Source organism: Stigmatopora argus, chromosome 5 (assembly GCF_051989625.1).
Source record: "Stigmatopora argus isolate UIUO_Sarg chromosome 5, RoL_Sarg_1.0, whole genome shotgun sequence".
NCBI classification, from domain to species: domain Eukaryota; kingdom Metazoa; phylum Chordata; class Actinopteri; order Syngnathiformes; family Syngnathidae; genus Stigmatopora; species Stigmatopora argus.
This window is the reverse complement of record NC_135391.1, coordinates 9,816,108-9,839,601: the sequence shown is the minus strand read 5'-3', so window position 1 is coordinate 9,839,601 and position 23,494 is coordinate 9,816,108. Positions and strand designations below refer to the sequence as shown.

At 40.6% G+C, this 23,494-nt stretch overlaps 3 protein-coding genes across 5 annotated transcripts; 2 read left to right on the top strand and 1 right to left on the bottom strand.

Annotated features, from left to right (window-relative positions):
* The first annotated feature begins 262 nt into the window (after positions 1 to 262).
* Positions 263 to 8,640, top strand: cmya5 (cardiomyopathy associated 5). Its single transcript, XM_077601035.1, has 14 exons — positions 263 to 1,063; positions 1,435 to 2,074; positions 2,163 to 4,622; positions 4,875 to 4,970; positions 5,290 to 5,508; positions 5,622 to 5,644; positions 6,024 to 6,148; positions 6,221 to 6,355; positions 6,933 to 7,079; positions 7,149 to 7,296; positions 7,465 to 7,598; positions 7,704 to 7,821; positions 8,008 to 8,184; positions 8,244 to 8,640. Exons 1-14 carry the CDS (start codon positions 948 to 950, stop codon positions 8,494 to 8,496), a joined length of 4,791 nt encoding a protein of 1,596 aa, XP_077457161.1. The 5' UTR covers positions 263 to 947; the 3' UTR covers positions 8,497 to 8,640.
* Positions 8,641 to 9,641: 1,001 nt separating this feature from the next.
* Positions 9,642 to 13,745, bottom strand: mtx3 (metaxin 3). 3 transcript variants are annotated; one of them, XM_077600381.1, is made up of 9 exons: positions 13,595 to 13,745; positions 13,029 to 13,098; positions 12,846 to 12,922; positions 12,670 to 12,762; positions 12,408 to 12,590; positions 12,261 to 12,337; positions 11,677 to 11,834; positions 11,406 to 11,494; positions 9,642 to 11,234 (listed from the first exon to the last, which is right to left on the bottom strand). In XM_077600381.1, exons 1-9 carry the CDS (start codon positions 13,673 to 13,675, stop codon positions 11,139 to 11,141), a joined length of 924 nt encoding a protein of 307 aa, XP_077456507.1. In that variant the 5' UTR covers positions 13,676 to 13,745; the 3' UTR covers positions 9,642 to 11,138. The 3 variants fall into 3 exon arrangements, with proteins under 3 accessions (XP_077456507.1, XP_077456506.1, XP_077456508.1); XM_077600380.1 differs by having other exon boundaries at positions 13,566 to 13,655; XM_077600382.1 differs by lacking the exon at positions 13,595 to 13,745 and adding an exon at positions 13,313 to 13,584.
* An 864-nt stretch (positions 13,746 to 14,609) lies between these two features.
* thbs4a (thrombospondin 4a) lies at positions 14,610 to 23,395 on the top strand. Its single transcript, XM_077600378.1, has 23 exons — positions 14,610 to 14,818; positions 15,888 to 16,085; positions 16,498 to 16,733; positions 16,799 to 16,901; positions 17,385 to 17,476; positions 17,571 to 17,622; positions 17,791 to 17,984; positions 18,050 to 18,187; positions 18,471 to 18,551; positions 18,635 to 18,787; positions 18,889 to 18,993; positions 19,165 to 19,272; positions 19,363 to 19,522; positions 20,862 to 20,980; positions 21,070 to 21,122; positions 21,358 to 21,442; positions 21,505 to 21,601; positions 21,682 to 21,860; positions 22,361 to 22,409; positions 22,485 to 22,681; positions 22,756 to 22,928; positions 22,989 to 23,128; positions 23,210 to 23,395. Exons 1-23 carry the CDS (start codon positions 14,740 to 14,742, stop codon positions 23,272 to 23,274), a joined length of 2,856 nt encoding a protein of 951 aa, XP_077456504.1. The 5' UTR covers positions 14,610 to 14,739; the 3' UTR covers positions 23,275 to 23,395.
* Positions 23,396 to 23,494: the final 99 nt, after the last annotated feature.

Genomic DNA, 23,494 nt, shown 5'->3' with positions numbered 1-23,494 from the left:
TAATAGTAGTAGAGAAAACAAAAAAAAGGAAAGGTAAATTTATTTGTATGGCAAGGTAATTCAAAGTGATTTACATTGCAAGAAAATAAGACAAATGGAAATAGAAATAAATAAAATGATACATTCCTATTTTTGCCAATCAAATATAAGATTGCCTGTATTTTTCCTCTGACATCAATAATACAAATGGTCTTAGGCACCAAATTATTGAGTTCAATAAGTCCTCTATATTGCATGGACGGTGTGAAAGGAGATATTTGAAGCCCTTTCAAAGCTGATCAATTGTTTACTATTCTAGTTCTGTTCACATCTATACAGGTGTTTTAAGCAACAACAAAAATTGTTGAAATAAGCCTTTTTTGTTTTGACTAACAAAAATGTAAAAACAGCAAACTTGAAACTGAAGTGAGAGTTTTCGTTTAAATCAGATCATGGCAGATTTTAAAAAGATGTTTTTTTGCGAGGGTCTCAAACATTTAAGAGTCAAATTAAAAAGTGCATGTGAGTAGCCCTATTAAGCATTGCCAACAACAGCAGGGGAGATGAGGGAGTACTGTTTCAGCACATGGCCTATATTTAACTTTGGGATTTTGATCTTAAAGTTACACGACTCCAGCTGCAATTGCTTAGTGCAGATTGATGTCCACATCATGTCTGTTTACCCACATTGCTAGTAATATTTTCTAGGAATTAAGTGGAATGAAATGTAGGCATTGTAAATTATGCCAGAGCCGAGACCCAATCAGATTGAACACCCCCCATACCCCTATATACTCTATACAAACCCCCTCTCCGTTCCCCTGTTAGTCTATTTCTGAGTCAGCTGAGTCAAATAGACCCCACCCATCTTAGAATGACACAAATGGAACAGACTGACGGTCCTGGACGCAAGAACAGCCAAAAACACCAAGAACACAATATAAAAGATCCCCATAAGTAGAGGAAAGATGGAAGAATGTGAGAATTTGGATTTCGAGTTAACCAAGCTCACAGAGTTCCAGGGTGAGGCTTCAGATGTCATCAGCCAGGACGATGAGGATGAGGTGGAAGAACTGCAAAACAGGTGCTTAACAAACAAGGCCTATTAAACACTTATTATTATTTTTTTACTCTTTCCTAAGTGTTAAAATTCAGATTTCGAATGGCACAAGTGGCTATGTTATTTAAGTCCTAAAATGATCTACTCTGCAGCTAGCGTGATGATCTGATACATTTAGGCACTGAGGACAGCCTTATTCTGCCAATACATTCCTTGCCTATCCATAGTTTGAGAAACAAAAATGTGTTTTTGAAGTCCCGGCTTATTTTGCATTACAGATATTTGAAGTCAATGCAGGTTTTGTTTTATCCTTATTTTGTAAGAATGTCACCCTCATTTGTCGGGGTGTATGTAATGGCCTTTGGAGCTCAATTGGCTTCTCTCTTCCTTTTTAGTCTAAGGGAGGTTGTCCAGGACCAGTCTGTGAAGCCCAGACTCCAGTGCTTAATGGTGGATCCTTCATTCTCCATGGTCACAGTCCAGAGCGAGGACAGTGGTATCGTGTGGGAGACGGCTTCTAGTCGCTGCTCCACTCCTTGGGCCTCTGAGACCAGCTCCATCACAGAAGCTTGTAACACAGAAGGGTCTGGAGCTGCTGGGAAAATCACCATCATCTTTGATGAGGACAAAGTACTTCGCAGGAGGACAAGGTCAGGAAGGAGCAGCAGATTGAGGAACAGACTGACCAGACCCGGCAGTTTAAGATCAGCCTCAGCTCTGGGAGAGGAGAGACCCGAGATGGCAGAAGTGTCGCTTCCCAATGTCAAAGAGCCACAGACCGGAACAGAGACAGATTTGGAAGAGATAAAAAACAAAGATCAGCAGTTATTTAGTTTGATTTCAGAGGGCTACGAGATTCTTAACATCAAAGTTCCATCTAAACTTCCCACAGTTGACGAAGAGGAGAGCACAGAACTGAAGGACAACTTGACTTACTTGGATGAGACTCCCAAGATCAGGACTCGAACCCACCTCAATGAAACCACCCAGAACAATCCCCCTTCTCAACAGGTGCAAATACTCGAATCTGTTGAGGTATTTATTGAGTCTTATGAATTTATTTTACTTTTGTTTACTTGTGGCAAAACTTTGAATCACTTTCCTTATTGTGATTAATCCACAGCCCTCAAATGAAGACACCCAGTCTCTGGTGGACACTGAGCTGAAACACTCACCCATACTGCAAGATGACTCCAAAGACATTGATTACTTTGAGAAATTTACCCTGGTGGATGAGGTGGCTCCTGGACAAAAAACTCCAGAACTTAAAGAGCAAGGGGAAGAACCCATGATGGAATGTACGGTGGAGTCAAAGGTAGACAAATACAAGCCATCAGAGCCGGAGGACTCATTTGTCATGGTGACAGAAGTAGAGATAGTTGGCGAACACCTGGATGAGGTCTTCTATGGAGAAGGCGCTCCCTCAAAGGTACTGCAGCAAAAAATGGAGGAGGAAGTAAAAGGTTCAAGGGTGAGAAGAGACAGTCAGAGATCCACGAAGGAGAGCGGCTCGGTGTTGTTTGGAAGTGAAGAAACCACACTCACGCCTATATTTATCTCCCCTGGACCCCCTAAGATAATTGATCCCATTCTGCTGGAAGAACCCACCGCCATGTCTTTCATGTACTCAGACCTTTATGAAGACGCAGTAGGTGAGAAGAGAAAGAGCGATGAGGAGGAATACTCCGAGGTAGGGAGCGTGGCATCTGAGAAATCTTTTAAGAAATGTTTTTCGGATTCAGAGGAGGCAGAAGGATACCTGGAAAAGTTCATTTTGAAAGATGACACACCCACAGTGGACATTCCATTGGAAGTGGTGGAAGATCAACAAGACCGGAGGATGATGTGGTCCCTGAGTGAGTTTGAAATGACTGGATGTCTTACAAGAGCTGTGGCAGAAGAAGAAGACTATGACAAAGCAGAAGATCCAAAACAAGCTGTAGACCATGGACTAGTAAAAGATTCAGATATATCAAAGTCAAAAGAGCAAGGTCTAGAAATTGAAGACAAAGAATTACATTACTGCGAGGATAGTCAAGAACCCCTTGTTAATAGAGATTTAATTCATGAAGATAGTCAAAAGAAAGAAGACCAGCAGGCAACATATCAAATTCCTGAGAGATCCATTAACATACCTTTAGACTCTAAGATTGTAACAGTGGAGACAACAAATGAACACGTTAAAGATGAAAGTCAAAGTAAAACACAAGAGAACTCTCAGAAAGAGGTAGTGCAGAAACAGAAACTTGAGATTCCACCTAATGTTATTGAGGTTCTACAGAGGGACGACACAGTGGGCTATGAGCCGGCAATAGTTATTGATGTGGACATCCTGGAGGAGATCCCGGCTGAAAAAGCAGACAGAAAATGGGAGGACTCATTGGTAGAAGAGAAATATAAGAAAATTGAGCTCAATCCCAATGAACCTGCACTTGAGGTCCTCACTGAGTATGGCCCCATGGTGCATGCAGCTGTGGATGTAACTGAAAAAACAGCTGATGTGACCCAGACTAATCTCCAAATTGATCTTCAGGAAATAACAAGTATTCCTCAAAAAGAAACACAAACGGATATTTTGACACAGAATGTTGCGCTAAAAGAGTGTGTTTGTTTTGCACCTGACAATGAGTTGGAGGTCATGACCAAAATAGAAGAGCAAAAAGCAGATTGGAGTAAGACAACACCAGAAATGAATGCCCATACGTACCACACACCTTCAAAAGACAGCAAGGCTGATACTTTGAAGACTGAAAGGGACAATGACTTGATTCTCCTTGTCCCAAAAGGCCAAGCTTTGGAGATGGACATAAACATGAGTCCAAGCTCAGGGAGGATAACCAAATGTGATAGAGTGACTCTTCCTGATCCAAACGTAGAATTTGAACAAACCAGTACACCTGATCGCCACACTATGGATACAATACAGTTGCCTCAGCTGGAAGAACCAATTAGAAAGTCTGAAAAATCTACAAAAACACCTTCACCTGCACCTTCAGTAGAAAATGCAGGGACAGATGAGTTGGAAACAATGAGGGACAAAGATGAGGATATTTTTTCTCCTCTGATGAGCTTTGTCCCACAAGAAGATTTATTCATGCGCCAAGAGGAGAACCTGCAATCACATGCTGCAGACATGGATGAAAATAGAGAAGTTGCGACAGAAATAGATGCAGACCTGGAGACAGTTCCTTACATAGAGTCTGAGGGGGTAAAGAAAGAACAAGACGAGATACCCGAAGATATTCCAGATTTGACAAGTGATTATGAGATTATAACTAGACTAGACAGCAGCGAACTAGCAGAACTTGGAGGATGGGGAGATGTACAGGAAGCAGAGCATGTGTCGGTTCAGGTGGTTGAAGAAGAGGAGAAAGATGACTTCAAGAACGAGGAGCTCATTGAGGCTGATTATGACATCATTGATGCTGAGGAGCAGATTCAGGCCAAACTGGCTGAAGAGCTACAGGGTCTGGATTGGTTCTGTCTCACTTGTCAGTCTTTGCTCTCGATGGATGACTGTGATTCTGGCAACCATGATGGTCATGAGGTGACTGCAGTGTACAAAGCTTTTGAGGACGTCAAGGTATGGGATTATTCGAATGTATGCATGTGGTACATGTCCATTTGAAACTTGCTAAACCTTTTAGCCACAGTGGTCACTACACTGGAAAGCTATTCCAAACTGCCTTAAATGAAATGACACCTGCCCATTATTGAAGAAGAACAATAAAGCTTTCTCCTCAGGGTCAGATAATGTGTTGAAAAGAAGTCCAAAAACATTTACGTTCAAAATGAATGAAAGTTTGCTAAATGGTGGATGTCTGACCTGTAACAGGAGCAACTGAGTGACTGGATTTCAGAACTACAAGCGAGGACTGAGAACATCGAGGACCTGGTATCTGAGCTGGAGTTGGCCTACCACTGTGTGGAGGTACAGTATACTTACATTATATATATATTTTTCCTGTCTCAAACAGGTCAATTAAAATAAAAACGATTCAAGGTTTTAAAAATGTGCTCTATCAAATATGGGGTTTTGACTGATTTTCATATACGTGAAAATATTTTTGGGGTGGATTTTTAAAAAGCGCAATTTCAAAAACACAACATCCAATTCTTATAACTTGATCTTATTAGACTGTTTTTCTGAAGGATATTTCTACCATAATTTCACCCTTATAGATCACTGAGAATAATTAATTTGCTCCTCCTAACCTTTTGTGACACATCTCCACTCTTCTGTCATCCAGCACCAGTGCGTGGAGAGCGAGGCGGCCATGCAGGCGCAGAATGATGAGACGATGGCCTTGGTGATGCAGCAGTATAATGACATGTCTGTAGAGATGGAGGAAGAAAAGAAGGCCAAACTGGAGCAGCTCTACGACCAGATTGTCGCCTTCCAGGAGAGCATTGACTCGGCCAAGGCCACCCTGGAGACGACAGCCAGAGAGGCTGACGCGGAAGCTCGGGTAAGGATTCCAACCATAAGTTACTATCAGTGCCATTTAATACAATATACAATACTCTCCTTGTCTTTGAATCAAGTCTGTGCTGACTGTCATTTAATGTGTTTTCCCTTTAGACTTTGGATGACATTGATGCAAGGTATTATTACGTGTTACACTAAATTAGTTCATAATGTTTCCCTTCTGCATAGATTATTGGCTCTCAGTGAAGAAAAAAAGAGTCTTGCACATATATTTAACAAGTTCATTTCAAAATGTACAGAAAAAATAGTGAATTTGCCTTCTGAAAAGTAATTTTCAGTTTTACCGTCTCTTTGAAATGGTGTTACGAAATGAGGGGACTTGAAAGATGTTCCCATTTTTTTATATTCTTTATGAATACATAGTTAAAATATACTGTATGAGTTAGCAAAGTTGGTGACCACAGCAGAGCATCAACAACAATTGTAAAAAATGCTCACAGATGTAGGGTAAATCATGTTCATTTCCAATTCAACAACCAATTGTTGTGTGGTCAGTCTTAAGGCAGCTCTGGAGTCAACCACGTCCCTGGAGTTGGGCTCCCAGGGATTGCTAGTGTTTGAGGATTACGCCAAAGCCAACTCCTCCAACCCGCAGCTGGCTCAACGAAAGGGAATTCCAGGTATGCAGATGCATGCGCTGAGAGCACAGGGCCAACTCGCAGGTGATTAACGTTTACTTATCTGTGCCACAGCCCCTCAGAAGCCCACACTGGAGCCCCAGGAGGCGGGATCAGCCTCCAGCACTAGTGTCACCGTTTACTGGAGTGTCAACCCTGGAGACGTCATTGACTGCTTCCAGGTCTATTGCATGGAAGAGCCACAAGGAGGTAGAATACTATTGACGATATATATGCAGGCTTTGCTCAACTATAACCAATTATTGCAATGTCATACAATAGACTCATTTATAGATTACATTTGCTCCCAAATCATTGACAAAACATTATGAATATTTGTGCCACGGACCGTATTTTCCGGACGATAAGTCATGCCTTTTTTCCATAATTTCCCTGGCCCTCTGACTTGTTTTTTTTCTCTGACCACAAACAGCCCATTATGTTGTTTTTTAGGCTACAGATATCTGAAAACTGTTATGTTAACAGATGCCTATTTAGCCCTTTCTTCTCCATTTTACCATTGTTTCTTTAATGTATCGTTGTTCTTGGTTTCTGATCAATTAAAATACCGCCCCCCAAAAATGAAACCTACTCAGGTGCGACTTATAGTGCGAAAAATACGGTACTATAGGCCAATGTAGGATGCTGTATGACAATATAATGCTATATCCCATAACAAATTCAGCTCTCAAAAAGATGCCATTCTATGTACAGCGTACAGTATTCATTAAGGGTATCTATAAGATACCGTTATAATTAAATTGTGAGGACTTTTTTTCTCCCCCAGCTGTGTCGGGCGAGTACCGTGTGACTGTAAAGGAAAGTTACTGTATTCTGGAGGAGCTGGAGCCAGATAAGTCTTATAAGGTGTGGGTCATGGCTGTCAACTACACAGGCTGCTCACTTCCAAGCGAGAGGCGTGTCTTCACCACAGGTCAGCGCACACCTTGGCCAGTAAAGTCTGCTCGAACTCATACGCTGAACACAACAATGACTTTTTCAGCGCCGTCAGTGCCAGTCATTGATACCGAACGCTGCACCGTCACCTGGGACTCGGCCGAGCTCAGATGGAGTCCGGCAAAACAAGATCCCGGACAGAGTTTTATCTTGGAGTACTGTCGCCAGTATGAGTTGGAAGGAGATGGGCTTAGGTGGGCCATGTTGGGTTTATGACCTTATTTTCCAAATTCAAGTCTTAGGCCAGCATCAAGATATCACGCGTGGAGCCATTTTTTGCCCTTTTATTAAAATGACAAATAACAAAGTTTTGGATGCCTAATATTTTTGCACAACTAACTATTTCTTTGTCATTCCTCTAGATCGATTGCAGGAATAAAAAGCTGTGAATATGGAGTTTTGCTGCAACCCAATGAGAATTATCTGTTTTACATCAAAGCTGTGAATGAAGCTGGAGTCAGTGAACAAAGTGAAGCGGCTCTTATTTCAACTAAAGGTTCGAAAAGAGATCCAAACATAATAAGATCCCTGGCTGATGCAGTCCAGCTAATGAGGTGTTCGAAAAGTGTTTGGCATTTTTTTTTATGTGAATGCTTTTCAGGAACAAGATTTCACCTGTTAAAAGCTTCAGCTCATCCTGCTCTGGAGCTGTCAGAAGACCAAACCATTGTTTCATTGTCACAAGATTCTTATGAACACGTATCACCCACAGAAAACCAGTGAGTATCTATTCATTTCAATGGGCAAACCGTAACACAAAATTTAAAAGGATAGTCCAAAACAGAAACTTTGAATTCGCAAGCATATTCAGGTTATTCTGTGTTCGTGTAAAAAGTAAAAATGGGATCGAATACATAATGTTTCAATTTTAAACAAAATGTTTGCCATCAATTTGCACTTTTTAGGCCCCCATCCATTCTAGGTGAGTTATTACCAGCAAGAGGCCACCACTACTGGGAGACGACCGTGTCAGGATGTCCAGCTTACAGGCTTGGAGTTGCACAGATCTCAGCTCAAAGAAAATGTTCACTGGGTGAAAACAAGCTTTCATGGTGTTTACAGTGCACCCCTTCACCATCTGGGTACGTTGAATTTCAGACTTGTTTCTCTGCTCGAGTTGTCTAAAAAGTCTCTTCTTTAGTTGCAGGTATCAAATGACCCACGGTGCTACTCAGTTCAACGTCTTTGTGGTGGAGTCGCCTGAACGGGTGGGGATACTTCTGGACTACCAGTGGGGTCGTCTGTGCTTCTATAATGCACAAACGGGTCAGTCGTTGGGGTCTTTTAGGCACGGCATCACCGGACCATGTCACCCTGTTCTGGCCCTGGACGTGCCCGGTCGATTGGAGGTCAGGTTGGTGCCCGACCTACCGGAGTTTGCCCGAGGTTGCTAGGCCCCAAACATGCACCAGTTGTCATTGGAGTTCAGGTTAGGAAGTTATTGACTTTAAGCATACTAGTAGTCTATAAAAGCTCACTGTTGTATAAAACTACATGGTCAAGTCAAAACACTGTACATTCAATACAACATACTGCAGATGTATTCCTTATTTTAACAATATTTAAAAAATTGTAAATATCTGACGTATTAATGACTCACATCTTCAAGATATCAAATGCAAAATAGACAAAGTTCCCATGTGAGTCCTTCTCGTCTTTTTTTTGCTATACATTTTAGAAACAAGTCAATTTTGTAAATCTGTCTAAACCATAACAAACTAAATGTTACAAAATGAACAAATTAAAGCCTTTTTATCAGCCTAAAGTATAATCAATAAATAATACTTCAGCACTTTGTTTCTTATTGTGAATACACCTGTTTTATATGAACATTTTTGTAACTGATTTGATTTGTTGTGTTTGTTTTTAGTGGAAACGTGTTTAAATGAATAAATATGATTGTTTTTGTATTTGCTCACTTAGAATGTTGTGATTCATCCACATTACTAAGTTTCATCAGTAGGTGGCCTCAGTACCTACACACAGTACCGAACCACCTAATAACTGTAGTATCTGATTGGTCCAACCACAAAATATCATAGCTGATACTATCAGTCAACACGACCTATAACTCAAATTTGACCATTAACAATTAAAACATTGAATTTCAATTGGACAAAAAAAGAGGAGTTTTTGCAGTTTTATGAAGTGTTTTCTTCATACACTCCCTAAATGACTCCGGAGGAATCTCTCCCTCATGGCAACATAACTGGGACACTATCTGATGTTGGCCTGGCATTATTTTCTCTCAATTAAGTCTAATTTTTTTCCGCAGTGAAAGGCCAAGTCCAAACAAAGAATGTTCTATGCTGCAAACAAGTAAACAGACTATCAAACAATCTGAAAGACAAGGCGAGCCGATGTAAACCAGCCAGCAGAAAGTAATTACATTGAACATTTACATTTTAATTTACAGGAAAAAAGATAGACTTCAAAAAGACATGTTGCCCACATTAACTTCACATTGAATCATGTATGCTAAAATGTAAATATTTTGCATACAAGTGTGGACCAACATTAATCAAAGAAATTAAGGATGTGGATGCCAGGCCTAATTTATAATGGTATTATTATACAAAACAAACTGCATTTGCATCTGCAAACAAACACTTTTAGTTTTATTGATCTGTCTTTTAAAGACTTTTTAGCTTTCATTCAAAGTGCATTAGCCGCAGATATCATTTAGCAGCACAAATGAAAATTCAAAAGTAAAGAAGCAATAAAGGCACACAAACAAGCATATCGAATACAATATTCCCCAAAACAATGCATTTCTTTCAAAGCTGTTACCCTAAAGCAATTGCTTTTAGTGTTCAAATATCAAGATAAAAAGAAAAGGTGACATTATTTTATCACATGAATTCCTATTTCAAAATGCCCAATGCACTTGTTAAAAATAAAATACAAGGGGAAATAGAATTTTAAAAGAAGAGTTGGAAAAGCCAAACAAACCAAAACAACTGACAGTTACATGATACTACATAAACAGCAAAATTATATCAAAACAGGTCAGAGTGATTAGTTCAGTGCTGCTTCACAACAAAAAGTTGACTGTACGTATTGACTGGGAGTTTTCAGGCAGGAGTTTGGTCATTGCCCAGAACAAAACATTGTTTATGGACCCACTAGCTATTGGGAGTTTGGTTAAAAGCACAGAACACGTATAATGTATAACAAAATAACACACGTTTTAGGTTATGACGAGATACACGACAAAAGTTAATCAGGAAACAGCAGCAGCACCCATTCCAAATACCCATTTAATTAATAATTCTATATTTAAGGCCATTTCATTCACACAATGTGCCAAGCATTTAAGTGGCCACGTCTTGTACAGGCTCACTCCATTTAGCATATACTTTTATGATAATATTTACAATATATAAGCGTGGAAAAAAAAATCTAAGGGAATTTCTACGGTCAGGTTCACGGACATTAATGCATGATGGACCATAGACTATTTTTTACAGCAGGGGTGGGCAAACATTTGTGTCTCTGATATTTTAAATAAGCCAATTTAAAGGCTGCAACTCTGAAGAATACAGTATCGGAAATGATAGATAGATAAATGTTTTTGTGGCCGGATTAAAGGAGCGGAGGCCATGCTTTGCCAACACTTGGACTAAAGCCACGTTGCTATGGTAGTTATCAAATATAGGAAATAACATTAATAAAATAATCGACAGTTCCTTTCTGTAAAAATAAAGTGTTAAAGCAGCACCACTTACTTTCTTTGCGGGACGGTTCATTTTCTTTTTGCTTTCCATTTGAATGTTCTGTGTTCACTTAATAATTCCATTCCATCATTAACCACCACCATTTGGGCAGTCTTTTTTTTTTTAAACCTTAAGCCATACTTTCTTCTCGTTCCAACTGACGTATATGAAAGCCATCATCATTACCTTCAAATTTTGCCTTTCGTTTTTATAGATGCGGTTAGTTACGTCATGGTTCACGTTGATGACGCTTAGTCATCTACAGTACAAGCGGTCTTCATTCTGTTCATAAGGCGGGAACACTGGTAAGAAATCACAGGTTAGGCAGGTGTTGAACCTTTTCCTTTGAGTACGTTGGAATTGGACTCTGGGTGATGAGGTTTGTGCTGAGGGCTGTTGCGAAGGTTGTCATCCATCTGTGAGGAAAGACGTGATAAGCTAAAGACCACGTTCAGATTTTTATGGCACTACTCATCTACTGGAAATTCACAGCTTGTTCAGGTCCACCTAATGTTTTGCCCAATGTGCGTCACAAAGTGTTGACAATTGCCAACCTTGCAAAGAAAAGAAGAGAAAAGCAGAAGCACCTTTTCTATCAAGTTGGACTCTTTGTTTACAAGCTGAGTTAGTTTCTGGAGGTTGGCATCCATTGTTTCCTGAACAGATGGGGGAAGACCTGGAAAAACAAGGACACCCATGGAAAAAGGACAGCGCTGGCCAAGGGTTAGTAGATTAGGAAAAGCATTTATAATCCCTAAAAAAGCCATCAAGCATGAAGCAAATGAAAGAGAAAACTATATGCTGCATGTGTGTTTGGATGCTCAAAACAGACATTTTCTGGGCATGAACGCTGCTTACAAATATGGGCGGAGCTGAAGTAGTCTGCCAGGATGTTGTCACAGAAGTGTGTGAGGTTCTCCAGCTGTCTGAGGTGGCTCTTCAGAGGGCTGTTGGGGAGCTGGGCCTTGTGGAGCGGCGCCACAAAACCAAACACAAAAGCGTCTAGGCTTGTGGGCCTAAAATCACAAATACAGATGTGTTCACTAAGCTGCTTTCCTTGGAAATGACAATGTTTTCTACTACTGCGTTGTGCAAAAACTCCCTTCAGAGTTAGTGACCTAAATGACAATCACTTTAATCAGTATTTTCAAAAGGTCGTCAAATCTATTGATGGCTTGGGGAAAAAGATCATAATTTCTACACTATAACCAAGTGTTTTTCAATTATGAAATCTACCTTTTTATTTTCATATGTCCTTTTATTTATTTATATTTTAAAAATGTTGGCACTTCTGTGATTCTTTAGAGGAAAGCTAGAAAACTGACTTTATATAAAAGACGACGGTGCTTGTGATAACGCTGCTTGATTTGATGCCATATAAAGGAGTTGCTATGAAATAACTATTTTGAATCTTATCTGTGAGTGAGGCCATTTCAACGTACAAGTTGCCGAAAAAGTAGTTTGCTGCTCCCAGTCTGTAGGAGAGGAGATTGAGGCACTCCTTGGCATCACTGTACAGCTGAAACAGTCACAATAAACAGTCACAAAAGATGATAAATAGAGATTTTCATTCTTAAGCAAGTGTTTACCTTGCCTTCCACCTCTGTAATTCTGCAGAGCGGTGCATCTCCTTTGGTTAGCAGAATGCGGGAGCGGGCCCTGTTGGCGTGACGACTGGGCACGAGGAAGTTAAGGGGGAAGGGAGAACGGGAGGCAAACCAAGGCCGTGTCAGATTGGCGTAGTTTTCTGCATCCAACCAGAAAGTGTGCAACTGTAACGTGAAGGATAAAGAATCAGTCGTCACACTTTAAACATTTATCAGAAGCTGGTTTGAGGTGGGGTCCCCTCACCAGTGCGGGTTGTAGTTTCTCCTCGAGAAGCGCGATATACGCCATGGTGTCAGCTCCTTGACGGGCGCTGAGCTCATAGTCTGCATTAAACCTCTGGAAAGAATTTGAATTAATCCAATCCTAATTAAACGCGAGTGCAACGTCTGGCACATACAAAAACTAACACTTTATATTACCTGCTTTCTCAGGAAATTGAGAATCTGTGAGGGCTCTTTCACAGAGGTGTCACCGCAAACCAGTTCAGGGACTGTTGCTGTTTTTTTTTCATTTAGAGCAAAAGAACAACAAAAAAGGACCTTTACTCAATATCTTAGTACTTTAAAAAGGATGAATGCACACAAAATTCTACTTTGGCCAACCTGTCAGAGTTTTCCATGTCCAGTCTATGGTAGAAATGTTTACTTTGGCCCCGGAAAACTTGGCATATGCCTCAAAAGGGGAGAAAACAGATAAAAATACTTTTTATTTAAAAAAACTGTTAGTTATAAAAAATCAAAATAAGATAAGATTTTTTTAAAACATAATTATCAATATCTGTTGACCAGTATATTTTATATCAGATCCAGATTAAACAAAATATAACAGATTATGCAATCTAAATATGATTGTGGGAGGATTCTAAGGCATTTTGCTCCACACTGACCTTGAAGGAACACTTTGAGTTCGCAATGACTGACAAACAACTACAGAGCCTAGAAAAAGCTAACATTCGCGAATATTAACATGCCCAATCCGCATACATATTAAGAGGGCGTGTCCAGTAACGACAGCGTGATGTATGCGCGGACAGGTAACAGGCGCAGTGAACCGACCGGGTTAGCATGGAAGCTAACCGAAGAGGAGACAGCGAAAGAAAACGTCATGTTACCCGGGCAAAAGTGACGAGCGGAGCGCACTTGTTCATGCAAACAAACGTGAAGGTTACCAGTACGATGAGCGACTCGATGTGGACGGACGGCAGATCCCAATCGCCACCCCAGCATCGTAGCTCCATGGCAGCCGCCATGTTTGCTCAGAGGAGGGCGGGGCGGCTCTGACGTCAACATGTGCACGCGACGTCAGAGACAGGTGCAGTGACGTCACGTTCCTGTATCCACCTCTGCTCTGGAATGGACATCTGGGATAACGTTACCCTGGAGGGCAGGGATTAGGCTACATTCATTGTCGTTGTTGGTAGGATCTTGTTTCAATATTCATTCATTCATTTTCTGAATCACATATACTACTCACAAGGGTCACGGGGGTCCTGGAGCCTATCCCAGCTAACTACAGGCACCAGGTGGGGGCCACCCTGCAGGAATCAGTGGCCAGCCAAACGTAGGGCACAATGAGACAAACAACCATTCACATCTAGGGGCATTTTAGAGTGTTCAACCAGCCTTTGCTGCATGTTTTTGTGGGAGAAAGCCAGAGTACCCAAAGAAATCCCACGTAAGCCCAGGGAGATGGGTATTTATTTATCAGCTATCTTATTTTTTCCATAGTAACTAAATTGTGACCAGCTTCATAAAAGAGGGAGACTACTACATTTGAGCGCTATAATTTTTTACTTTCATCTATCAATTATGTAATGCATGCAATTTTGTGTTCATACTGTATTTATCTAGGACAGGTTTTTTTTAAGTGGTAAAATTGATACTGACACCATTTCACCTCTATAAATTACTAAAGAAAACAAAAAACAATCTTCTCTAAATCCACATTAACTACACTTTATATTATTTCTGTTTGCAACCTATATTGTTGATAAAACTATGCATATTAAACATATACAGTGTGCCAAATAACCTACTGCATAATCAGACAATTTGAATTTCACATATTAATTGCACCATTCACTTTGTGATTGATCTTTTCCTCATTAGTTTTTTTTAAAGCAATGTAAGCCAATTCATTTGCAACTTGAGGGAGGGAACTCACGCCCCTCTGCCTTTAAAGCTGCGCCTGTAGCCAAATAGCCACCTCACCCCTGTTGAGATTTCGCCTCAACATCTGGGTGCTCAGCTTTCTCCATCATAAGCGACTGAAACTTTTCAGATCCAAGACCAGCTCATCTTCTGACTGGAGACAATGAGTGCGTGGCCTGGTGTCTTGGGTCTGTCTCTGGTACTGCATCAGCTGTTTATCACTGCTACAGCTCAAGGGATCGGTGAGTGCTGGCTATTTCAGCTGCCATTGTACATGTGAAAACATTTATTGTGGGATTGTGCTTGGTTGCATTTCAAAACTGCTCAGTGTTCTCGTTTCCTGGGAAAGAAACTGTTTGGTGCATATGGCACTATAATATACAGTGATATGACTAATCATACAATACTACTGGTGTTGCATTTAAAAAAATGCCCGTGATCTAATCTATGGGGGAATTATAGTAATTATTGTGCATTTCGAGTTCCAAATTACCGAGAATGTCCCGCAAATAGGGGATTTATAAATGGTAGCAATCTGACACACATTAGCATAATCGGAGGAATTTATTCATTCATCTTCCATACCGCAAATCCTGACTTCGGGCAAAAAAACAGACTACACTCTAGACTGGACGCCAGTTAGCCATGGGGCACACAGAGAGACAAAAGGTAATGCCATTAAATTGGTCTTGATTGGAAAAGCAGCTCTCTCTCTACCTGGCATCTGAAATGGCGCGTATGCAAAAAAATCTGATTTGCCTGGAAACAACACTCCATTTTTTCCACATCATTTTCCCGTCACCTCATGTTATTCTTGAGTTGCGCAAATGGCCGCATGCACACAAATGTGAAACGAGTGGACCAGCTCCAGTGGAAAGAGTACGCTGCTGCTTCGATTCCTTTCGGCAACTCCTGTCCTGTCCCCCATTCTATAAAAGACAGCAGGCCACAAACGCAAGCAGCTTCTCACATGTTCACCCAGGACACAGGCACACACGTGGACAGCCTGCCACACTTCATAAAGATACTCAGCAAAGCTAATGCACAGCAGATTGCCAAATATCACATTTAGTACTTTTCATGAAGGAGAAAAAAATGTCTGGGAGCCCATTTTATGATTAAGAATGTAAAACAGTTACTTGAAAATGCTCTATGCAGTATTAATTGGTTGTCGATTGTGCCAATTTGACATCAAATCTGAAACTGTGAGCTTGCCCAACAAATCTGAAGTTGATCAACATCCCCGGTATGGAATACATATATCAGTCCAAAGAGGTTCTGCTTTTGTAAATTTTAACCTTCCTCTGTTAGTGTATGACCTCCTGGTGTCGCCGGATTGCCTGCCTGACTTGCTCCAAGGAAACTTGAAGAATAAAGGACGGGACGAAGCCTTCTTGCTGTCCACCTTCAAACTTCAAAACAAGTCCCCTACATCTCTTTACAGTGTCATCAACCCTTCAGACAACAGCAAGTACCTGGAACTCAATGTTCAGGCCAAATTGAGCAAAGGTGAGAGATGATTGCTGAAGTATCGTATTTTTCGGAGTATAAATCGCACCAGCCAAATCATACACAATCAAGAGGGGAAACAACATCACACTGCAGTATAAACTTGCATTTTTGGCGAGGGCCATTTTCTATTTTTATCAGAAACCAAGAACAAACATACATCAAAGTAACAATAGTAAAATGGAGAACAACAAGCTAAATAGGAATCGATTAACATGAAAGTTTTCACACCTAAAAAACAACGTAACAGGCTGTCGGCGGTTGGAGTGAAAAGCAAAAATATATAAGAGTGACACTTGATTATGAGTCGCAGGGCCAGCCAAAATGTTAAAAGAAACTGCGATTTTTAGTACGGAAAATACAGCATGTGCCGAATTTATATCCACCACTTAGTGGCTTCGATGCACTCCAGTCACTCTCAGGTACCAGAAGACTGACAGCAGACACACTACGACCAGTTTCAATCATGGTTCCCTGGCCGACGGCAATGACCACCATGTGATGCTTCATGCTAGCGGTCTGCAAAGAGGGCCCCCTCGCCTCAACATCTATGTGGACTGCAGGCTGGTTCACACAGTGGATGACCTGCCAGCTGCTTTTGGGTCTATCCCACGCAGTCCACATACAGTGGCACTTAGGACCCTGCGGGTACGGTAAATAGAAAATAACATTCGGGGCACTTGATCTGGTCTTGTCTTTCATCTGTGATGAAGGGTGGGGTCAGCGACATGAAACTGGTGCTTGACGACACCATCGAAAACGTAGCCACGCTGCAGGACTGCAGACTGGATCAGAGTCAACCTATTCAGCTGCTGAGTGAGAGCACAATACCACACAAGCATTTTTTTAAACTATGAAGTTTAATGACTATTAAGTTTATGAGTTATTGTTAACCAAATATTCTAAATTGTGTAAATTTGAGTGAGAATGGTTGATTTGTTAATAACTCCTGTCACTGATTGAAAAAGGTCTATGGCATTTTAGAATTGTGAAGAATGTTATTTGAAATATAGTTTTCTACAGTTTATTCCAAAAATGTGAGAACTATGAGTTCAGAATAAATCATCCTATGAGTTTGAGCAATCATGGAACACATTATGTATTAAAAAAAAACAATCTGGTGTAGAGTTTTGATCAGCATGGTTTGAGTAAATCAATTTCCCAGATGAGCAATTCCAATAAATGTTTCAATAACAGTTGTAGTGAGACACACAACCGCCAGACTTTTAATGCCTTTCCAAAATGTCCACTAAACCTCCACCAAGAGTATCATAATCCATCTGTGTGACATATTCTTAGGTTTTCAGGCAAGCAGAAGCACAGAGGAGCAGACCGCGATGCAGGAATTAAAGAGCATGTTGGCTGAGCTCAAGGACATGCTTAATCAGCAGGTAACTGATTCTTAATCTTTCCGTTGTTGTATGTACTAAATAGATTGTCATAATTTTAGTTTTTTAAATTAATAATTTAAATCTTTTGTCCAAGATAAAAGAGACCAACTTTCTGAAGAACACCATCACAGAGTGTCTTCCTTGTTGTAGGTGACATGGAATTCATAACTATTTCTTTCCAGTGGATTTTGTGTCATTATTTTCTACAAACAGTTTCTGGAAGGCCTTTTCTTTTCAGATACACTTGGATAATGTATGGTAAGGGAAAACATGATGTCAAAGCAACTAAAAAATATCTGTCTTTATATCGTCAGCTAGTCTTGGTGGAGGTCCAACCAACCCAGAATCACCTCGAGGCCCACGCCCGTATCAAATTCCTCCTTCCTGTCCAGCTGGAACGTGTTTCCAACAGGACATGTGTATTCCCTCATCAACGGGAGGGTACCAGTGTGCTCCCTGTCCTGATGGATATACAGGGGATGGGCTTCATTGTGATGACATAGACGAGGTACTAAAGTATATCTTCAAATTGGCAAAGCGACATTAATTTTTTACTTATTTCTATATGTTTAGTGTCAGTTCAATCCATGTTATCCTGGTGTAAAATGTGAGAATACTGCACCTGGATTTCGGTGTGGCAAATGTCCTCTGGGATATGATGGACCAGAACTGAACGGAGTTGGAATATCCTATGCTCAATCCAACAAGCAGGTATCGCTATGCAGTTATGTAATGAATGAAAAATTCATGCTACTGTACTTGAGTAGGTCTAGTACCTTTAGTTTACCTGCATATTTATTGATTAAATATATATACACTGCATGGTCAAAGGCTACCGCACATCTACCAGACTGTTGAAAATGTAAAACTATGACTTTGTCTTATGAAACTCTATTATTATATACAGTACTGCATTAGTATTCTTTAGAATTTAATTTGAATCAGAATTTGGCAGAAAAAATATAGACACATTTTCTTTGCATGGGTGTTTAAGATGTGTGAGGATATCGATGAGTGCCTGAGCCCGCCTCAACTCGGAGGTTGCACCGCCAACTCCCACTGCATCAACACGAACGTAAGCAGAGTCAAATAAAACCAGTTCAGGATCTTAAGGGCTCCAAAAGCAAGTGTCTGGTGACCGTGTGCTGTACTCTCCAGGGCTCCTTTCGCTGTGGAGAATGTGAAAATGGTTTCACGGGTGACCAGGTTAGCGGCTGTCAAGGTACCAGACTCTGTCCCAACGGTCAGCCCAATCCATGCCATGCCAACGGCGAGTGTGTTGTGCAAAGAGACGGCAGTATTAGCTGTGCGGTGAGATCAGACAAATTCCCCAGACTTTCAGATTGAATCGTACTTGCAAAACTTTGACCTTGAGAAGATAAAAGCATCCCTCTTTTGTATGTACATGTTAGTGTGGTGTTGGTTGGGCCGGAAATGGCTACAAGTGTGGAAAGGACACCGATATTGATGGATATCCTGATGAGCCTCTTAACTGTCTAGAAAACAACTGCAATAAGGTGAAGAATATATATATATATATATATATATATATATATATATATATATATATATATATATATATATATATATATTTATTTATTTATTTATGTATGTGTCCCTACCTATCCGTAACCCATCATACCTTTAAAAAGTTTCAATAATGTTTCTTTCAATTTCTTTTTTTCTAGGACAACTGTGTCTTTGTCCCAAATTCTGGCCAGGAAGATGCTGATAACGATGGGATGGGTGACGCCTGTGATGAGGATGCTGACAGCGATGGCATCAGTAACATAGATGTAACTAATATACATTTCTACACAAAAAATATTTCCATATAAACCCCCGTTTTTAAGGCAATAATGTAACAGGGTGTTTGAACATTGCAGGACAACTGCTGGCTGATTCCTAATGTGGACCAAAAGAACAGCGACAAAGATCACCATGGCGACGCCTGTGACAACTGCAGAACTGTGGAAAATCAAGCCCAAAGAGACACAGACAAAGATGGGCTGGGAGATGAGTGTGATGACGACATGGACGGAGATAGTAAGTTTGTGTTTATCAAACAAACGTTTAAAGTTTGTAGAGTTTTTTCCCCCACAGTTTACATGTAGTAATAGTTCTTCTCCTAGCCTGGCTGTCAAGTCATGGCAAGGAAACTCAGGTGTTATGGCAACATTATGTGAATGACTATTACACACTATTACGTCAGAATGGTTCAGTGTCAGTCACGCTTTCACAAAAGGAGTTTGTACATTTGAGGTGTTTTTTAGGTCTTGTTCCGATCCCAGACGCCTGAAAGAGTCAGTCTTGGTCTTTATTACCAAAAGTCATCTTAATTTGGTCTCTTAAGGTCTGGTTTGAGGTAATTCCTATTGCAGTCTCAGTCGTCTTCTTGTGCGCAACACTTGGTGTCATGCAGTATAGTATTCATTTAGTTGTGTAATTTCTCACTTGATGGGTGGGCAAGCGCTTCAAAACTTTTTTTTGGTTTACAAGCACTCTAAAGTCAATTTTCCATGTAATGTTCTGTATAAGAGGCTGTAATTGTAGGGTGTAATTTTTGTAAATGTCATGGAGTGGCTGAAGTCACAGTAAAGGATGGTTTAGAAACTGGACTTTTATTGCATAAAATGACATTTAAAAAAATGTTCACTTGAGGCTTTGAAAGTTGCCTCTTCGGCCTGACCAAAGCACCCACTCTCTTTTTCTTGATATTAACTCATGCAACAAAAACTACAACATCAAAACTTATTCAAGTCTACTATTTGTAAAAATACAAAGCAAACAGAGGTATTTAAAAGAAGGCAAGATTGGTTAATCCGTCGACAAATCATATTGTATTTAATGTCCTATTTTTGTGTCCTCTGGCCTGGCAAAGCTTTATTTGTTCAACATCCTCTTGTTCTGTTCTCGGTCTCTTTTCCTAAACCCCTCTTTTTATTTTCAAGTTTACAGCAAAGACCTCACCAGTTCGGCCGAAAACAGTGTGAATAGTTTCCAGTGTAATTACAGGAATTTTCACAAGCTTTCCTCTGAATTCTTCTTTAAATGCTCATTTTTTTCCACTGGAGACTTCAACTCCCTGTGCGTACCTTTGCTCCCATTGTTTTGTGGCGAATTATCTAATTCCAATATGGCCCACCTACTTCTTCCTAATCAGTACATCTGAGGTCAGTTTTCATGCTTGGTCGTGTCTGCCCCGAAAATTTTCCATGCAGGCGTCTGCCAAACGTTGACAGCTCCTGGAAACTATTTGATCTTTGTCTTAAAAACACAAGGTTATTTGGCCGTCTATTTGTCAGTGTCAAGTTTCGCACTGCGTCAGTCTTTTGGATTCCTTCCACTCTTTTACACACTTTTCAACCAAATGTTTTTCTACCAGATTTAAAGAATAATGAGGACAATTGTCTTCGCGTGATTAACCCGGACCAGAAAGACAAAGACAATGACGGCGTGGGAGATGCCTGTGACAGCTGTCCTGACATGGCCAACCCTAACCAGGTAATTAACCAAACAAATGTATGGAACCTCCCCCAAAACGTTTTCCTTTATCAAACTTGACAAATTATTTTCCTTTTTGGCGTCCGCAGTCAGATTCAGATGATGACCTTGTTGGAGATACCTGTGATGACAACATAGACACGTAGGCACTCACGAATCCACTTTTTCGTGTCATTGTGTAATTACGGTCTAAACCATTTCTGAAAGAAACTTAAATTTTGGTGTTTTGTAAAATACATTGTTTGCTTTCAGCATACCATTTACATAGATTGTTGTATTTGTTTCTACTTTGCTCCCATATTTTTTCAGCCAGTTTCCACTTTTCAAATTCCCAATTGCCAATCATGACCTCATCTGAACTTCCTCCTCTTTTGTAGTGATGGAGATGGTCATCAGAACACGAAAGACAACTGTCCCAATGTCATTAACTCTTCTCAGCTGGACACAGACAAGGACGGCATGGTGACAATAATCCCCTGTGGTGGTTGCATGTTCTTCCTCTAAAAGTACAACATCATTGACAGGGAGACGAATGTGATGACGATGACGACAATGACGGTGTCAAAGATGATGAGGACAACTGTAGACTGGTCCCCAACCCGGACCAAAAAGATTCAGATAGTGATTACGTTATAATTTTCGTGGTATGGTTTAGTGGGAAATGGGCGTTTTTGTACTGAACAAAAGTGTTTGTGTTCCAGACGACAAAGTGGGGGATGCATGTAAAGGGGACTTTGACAAAGACAATGTCATCGACATCGTCGACCACTGTCCAGAGAATGCTGAAGTCACCTTGACGGATTTTAGAGCTTATCAAACCGTGGTTCTGGATCCAGAAGGGGACTCGCAGATCGATCCCAATTGGGTGGTTCTCAACCAGGTGAGCATGTGGCATCGCTTCTTCTCCTCGCAGAAATTACATAGACAACAATACATTATTCAGTTATATTATATTTGGATTTTTCAGGGGGAAAAAAGTTTGGACATCTTTTAAATTAAAAATGGTGATATGATGCTGACATATAATTTCTCTCAAAATGGTGCAACCATTAAGTTGTTTCTTTTCTTAAAGTGTATTAGAGAAAGAAATGTTCAAAATTCATTTTTTAAAGATTAGAGTCCTGTTTTTAGAGAATACAAACATCGTTCCAGAAATAAAATTTGATGATACAACAAGTGCTTATTAAGTTAATCAGTAAGCTTAACTATGACTTTCTTTCTGTGCAAATTTTACATTTTAGTATCTTTTTTCACATGGTTTCGCATCATTACATAATCGTTACATTTAATTGTCCTTGCTATGACGGAAAAAGTCCACCCCAACAAAGAGTCTCAAAAGGTTTTGAGAAATAAGGATATAATGATTCTGATTATTTATAGGGGATGGAGATAGTCCAGACCATGAACTCTGACCCTGGGCTAGCTGTAGGTGCGTATTGTAGTCTTTCTCTCTTTTTATTTCAATGAACAGATATTTTACTAAATGCCACCCCTTCCCGCGCAGGGTACACGGCTTTCAACGGTGTGGACTTTGAAGGAACCTTCCACGTCAACACCGTAACAGATGACGACTACGCCGGCTTCATTTTCGGTTACCAGGACTCTTCGTCCTTCTACGTGGTTATGTGGAAACAGACCGAGCAGACCTATTGGCAAGCTGCGCCTTTCCGAGCCGTTGCCGAGCCCGGAATACAACTAAAGGTACGCGCTCGCTGTCTCGGTCAATTTTTTTAAGTTCATCTTTGCTCACTTCTTGTATGTCTGTCCCCAAAAAGGCAGTGAAGTCCAAAACTGGGCCTGGAGAATATCTGAGGAACTCCCTGTGGCACACCGGAGACACTCCGCAGCAAGTTCGTCTTCTCTGGAAAGATCCCAGGAACGTAGGATGGAAGGACAAAGTGTCCTATCGATGGTTTCTCCAGCATAGACCACAAGTTGGTTATATTAGGTAAATACACGTCATTATATTCATTCACAATCAAGGCACAACTAACTATTCACCTTCTAGGGCTCGGTTCTTCGAGGGCTCGGACCTGGTAGCCGACACAGGCCTGACACTTGACACCAGCATGAGAGGAGGAAGGCTGGGCGTCTTCTGCTTCTCTCAGGAAAACATCATCTGGTCCAATCTTAAGTACAGATGCAACGGTGACTATTATTTGCTTAGTCTGTCATATAAGGATGTATTCTGTCTTACATACAGCAATGTCCACCTTTTTTCCTCTGCAGATACTATTCCTGATGACTACAATCAATTCAATCCCTCATCAACTGGAAGTTCTGATAAATCATAAAATGTCAATTTGGGCCATGATATCCTTTGACAGAAGTGTGTATCAACAGGTACGAATGTGTTGGAACTATCCAGCGCAGTTTTCATCATTTATGCAGTGAATAAATATCTAATAAAATTAATACTCAGATAAATTGACCATTTTGTACATGTGAGATTGCAAATTAACAGATTGAGGCCTGAGTGCCCGTGAATCGGTTTACAGACTTTGCATTTGGGCC